General features: G+C 50.8%; 1 protein-coding gene across 1 annotated transcript; it reads left to right on the forward strand.

Moving 5' to 3' along the window:
* The first annotated feature begins 416 nt into the window (after positions 1 to 416).
* On the forward strand, positions 417 to 1,376 carry LOC136995809 (olfactory receptor 14A16-like). The gene has a single exon (XM_067316844.1). The coding sequence runs from the start codon at positions 417 to 419 to the stop codon at positions 1,374 to 1,376; it is 960 nt and encodes a 319-aa protein (XP_067172945.1).
* The last annotated feature ends 1,018 nt before the right edge of the window (positions 1,377 to 2,394 follow it).

The raw sequence follows: 2,394 nt of genomic DNA on the forward strand, positions 1-2,394 counted from the left end.
AAAATATTTTAAAAAATCCCTGAAACTCTGTTCCTCAAACCTCATTCTTTAGAACTGGGAGTGTAGATGGGGAAAAGCCTTTACACGATGAGTGAATTTCACCTGACAGAAATTGTGAATGTCAGAGCTACTCAAACCCATTGCCCCATTCCCACTACTGTACAGCAGAACAGGCTCCTCTGGAGCCCGTGAGCAGACATCCCTGCCCCGCACAGTACACTCAGTGAGCACAAACTGCTGCTCAAGCAAGGGAGCTGCACAAAGATCCTCTCCATAAAGAGAGAGGCAGCTTTTGGAGGGGGGGGGGGTTGCATGAGAATTGCAACATTTGGGGGTTTCTTTTGCTTGAAAAGTCTCTCCTAACTTCCCAATGTCTTTTCTTCTTTGGACAGTCCCCCACGCCTGGAGATAGCAAAATGTCCAACAGCAGCTCCCTCAACGAGTTCCTTCTCCTGGCATTTGCAGACACACGGGAGCTGCAGCTCTTGCACTTCTCGCTCTTCCTGGGCATCTACCTGGCTGCCCTCCTGGGCAACGGCCTCATCATCGCAGCCGTAGCCTGTGACCACCGCCTCCACACCCCCATGTACTTCTTCCTCCTCAACCTCTCCCTCTTCGACCTTGGCTCCATCTCCACCACTGTCCCCAAATCCATGGCCAATTCCCTGTGGGACACCAGGGCCATTTCCTATTCAGGATGTGCTGCCCAGGTCTTCCTGGCTTTCTTTTTGTTTGGAGGAGAGTTTTCTCTCCTCACTGTTATGGCCTATGACCGCTACATTGCCATCTGCAGACCCCTGCACTATGGGACCATCATGGGCAGCAGAGCCTGTGTCAAAATGGCAGCAGCTGCCTGGGGCAGTGGTTTTCTCAATGGTCTCGTGCACACTGCTAACACAATTTCAATACCCCTCTGCAAAGGCAATGTGGTGGACCAGTTCTTCTGTGAAGTTCCCCAGATCCTCAAGCTCTCCTGCTCAGACTCCTACCTCTGGGAAGTTGGTCTTCTTGTGATTACTGCCTGTTTAGACATTGGCTGTTTCATTTTCATTGTGCTGTCCTACGTGCAGATCTTCACTGCTGTGCTGAGGATCCCCTCTGAGCAGGGCCGGCACAAAGCCTTTTCCATGTGCCTGCCTCACCTGGCTGTGGTCTTCCTGTTCATCAGCACCGCATTTTTTGCTTACCTGAAGCCTCCCTCCCTCTCCTCCCCAGCTCTGGATCTGGCATTGACTGTTCTGTACGCGGTGGTGCCTCCAGCAGTGAACCCTCTCATCTACAGCATGAGGAACAAGGAGCTCAAAGATGCCCTGAGGAAAGTGATTTCATGGACATTTTTCAGCAGTGGTAGCATTGCCATTTTTCTCCACAAATGACTTTCACTGTGTCCCATACCAGGACTGAGCTTTCTTTGTTCACTTTATTTTTATTATGACTATTATTATTAGTAGTAGTAGTATTTCTTATCATTTTCTTGCACAAATGCTTGGATTCATTCCAGTCTAACTGGGACTGCTCTGTCTCACCTGGTGCCTGTACAAAATTGTGTCCAACACTGGGTCAGAGCTGACTCCCTCACAATATCTCTGTAATAAAGGTGGTTCTTTCTGGTGCAGTGCCTGAAGGCTGAGCTTCCTCCAAAGCAGGTATCAAGAATAGCCCCAAGGAATTGCATCCCAGAAGGGCCTGTTGCACAGGGTTCTCTATGGGTTCAGGAGCAGAAAGCTCATAACCATGTTATGATCCCTTAGAGACTAAGGGCTGGATTTAGGATTCATCCATCAGTGTCCAGTGACAGTGGAGGGGATGAATGGTCACAGATTTACATACCCACAGCTGTCCAACATGTTAAGACCCAGTGTCAGATGTCCATCCTTCTGGAGTGGAATCTGGAGGTGCCAGGAGAGCACAGGGCATCTCCTGGGACAGCGTGTGCCTGGAGGGGGCAGTGAGTGGAGCCTCACAAAGTGAGAAATTCTCCAAGGTGTAGTCACTTAAAGTTAAAGCACTAAACCCAGGGATGTGCAGGCAAAAGAGGACTCTTCAATCACAGGAGAGGCACTGGGGACCCATCTGACATGGGGAAGGGAGACTGGCGAGTGATTTGTGTCATCGTCAATAAAATAGCATGTGCTGGATCTGGAGATGCCCCTGGACACAACTAGTACCCTTGAAAATTCTCCCTAGTCCCTCCAAGCACCTGCCACATCTGCAGTCCCTGGAGGGATTAGAGGCTGTGAACCTCATCTGGTTGGATCTGCCTCCCACCCTGACCAGCACGGCCAGTGCAGAGTGAGCCTGTAACCCTGTGGCCCCACAGCCTGCTCACTCTTCAGAGCAGCACCGTTAGCTCAGGACTCCACGGGAGAACAGGGGAAGGGGTGTCGGAATGGC

This window comes from Apteryx mantelli, unplaced genomic scaffold, assembly GCF_036417845.1.
Source record: "Apteryx mantelli isolate bAptMan1 unplaced genomic scaffold, bAptMan1.hap1 HAP1_SCAFFOLD_149, whole genome shotgun sequence".
In the NCBI taxonomy this organism is placed as follows: domain Eukaryota; kingdom Metazoa; phylum Chordata; class Aves; order Apterygiformes; family Apterygidae; genus Apteryx; species Apteryx mantelli.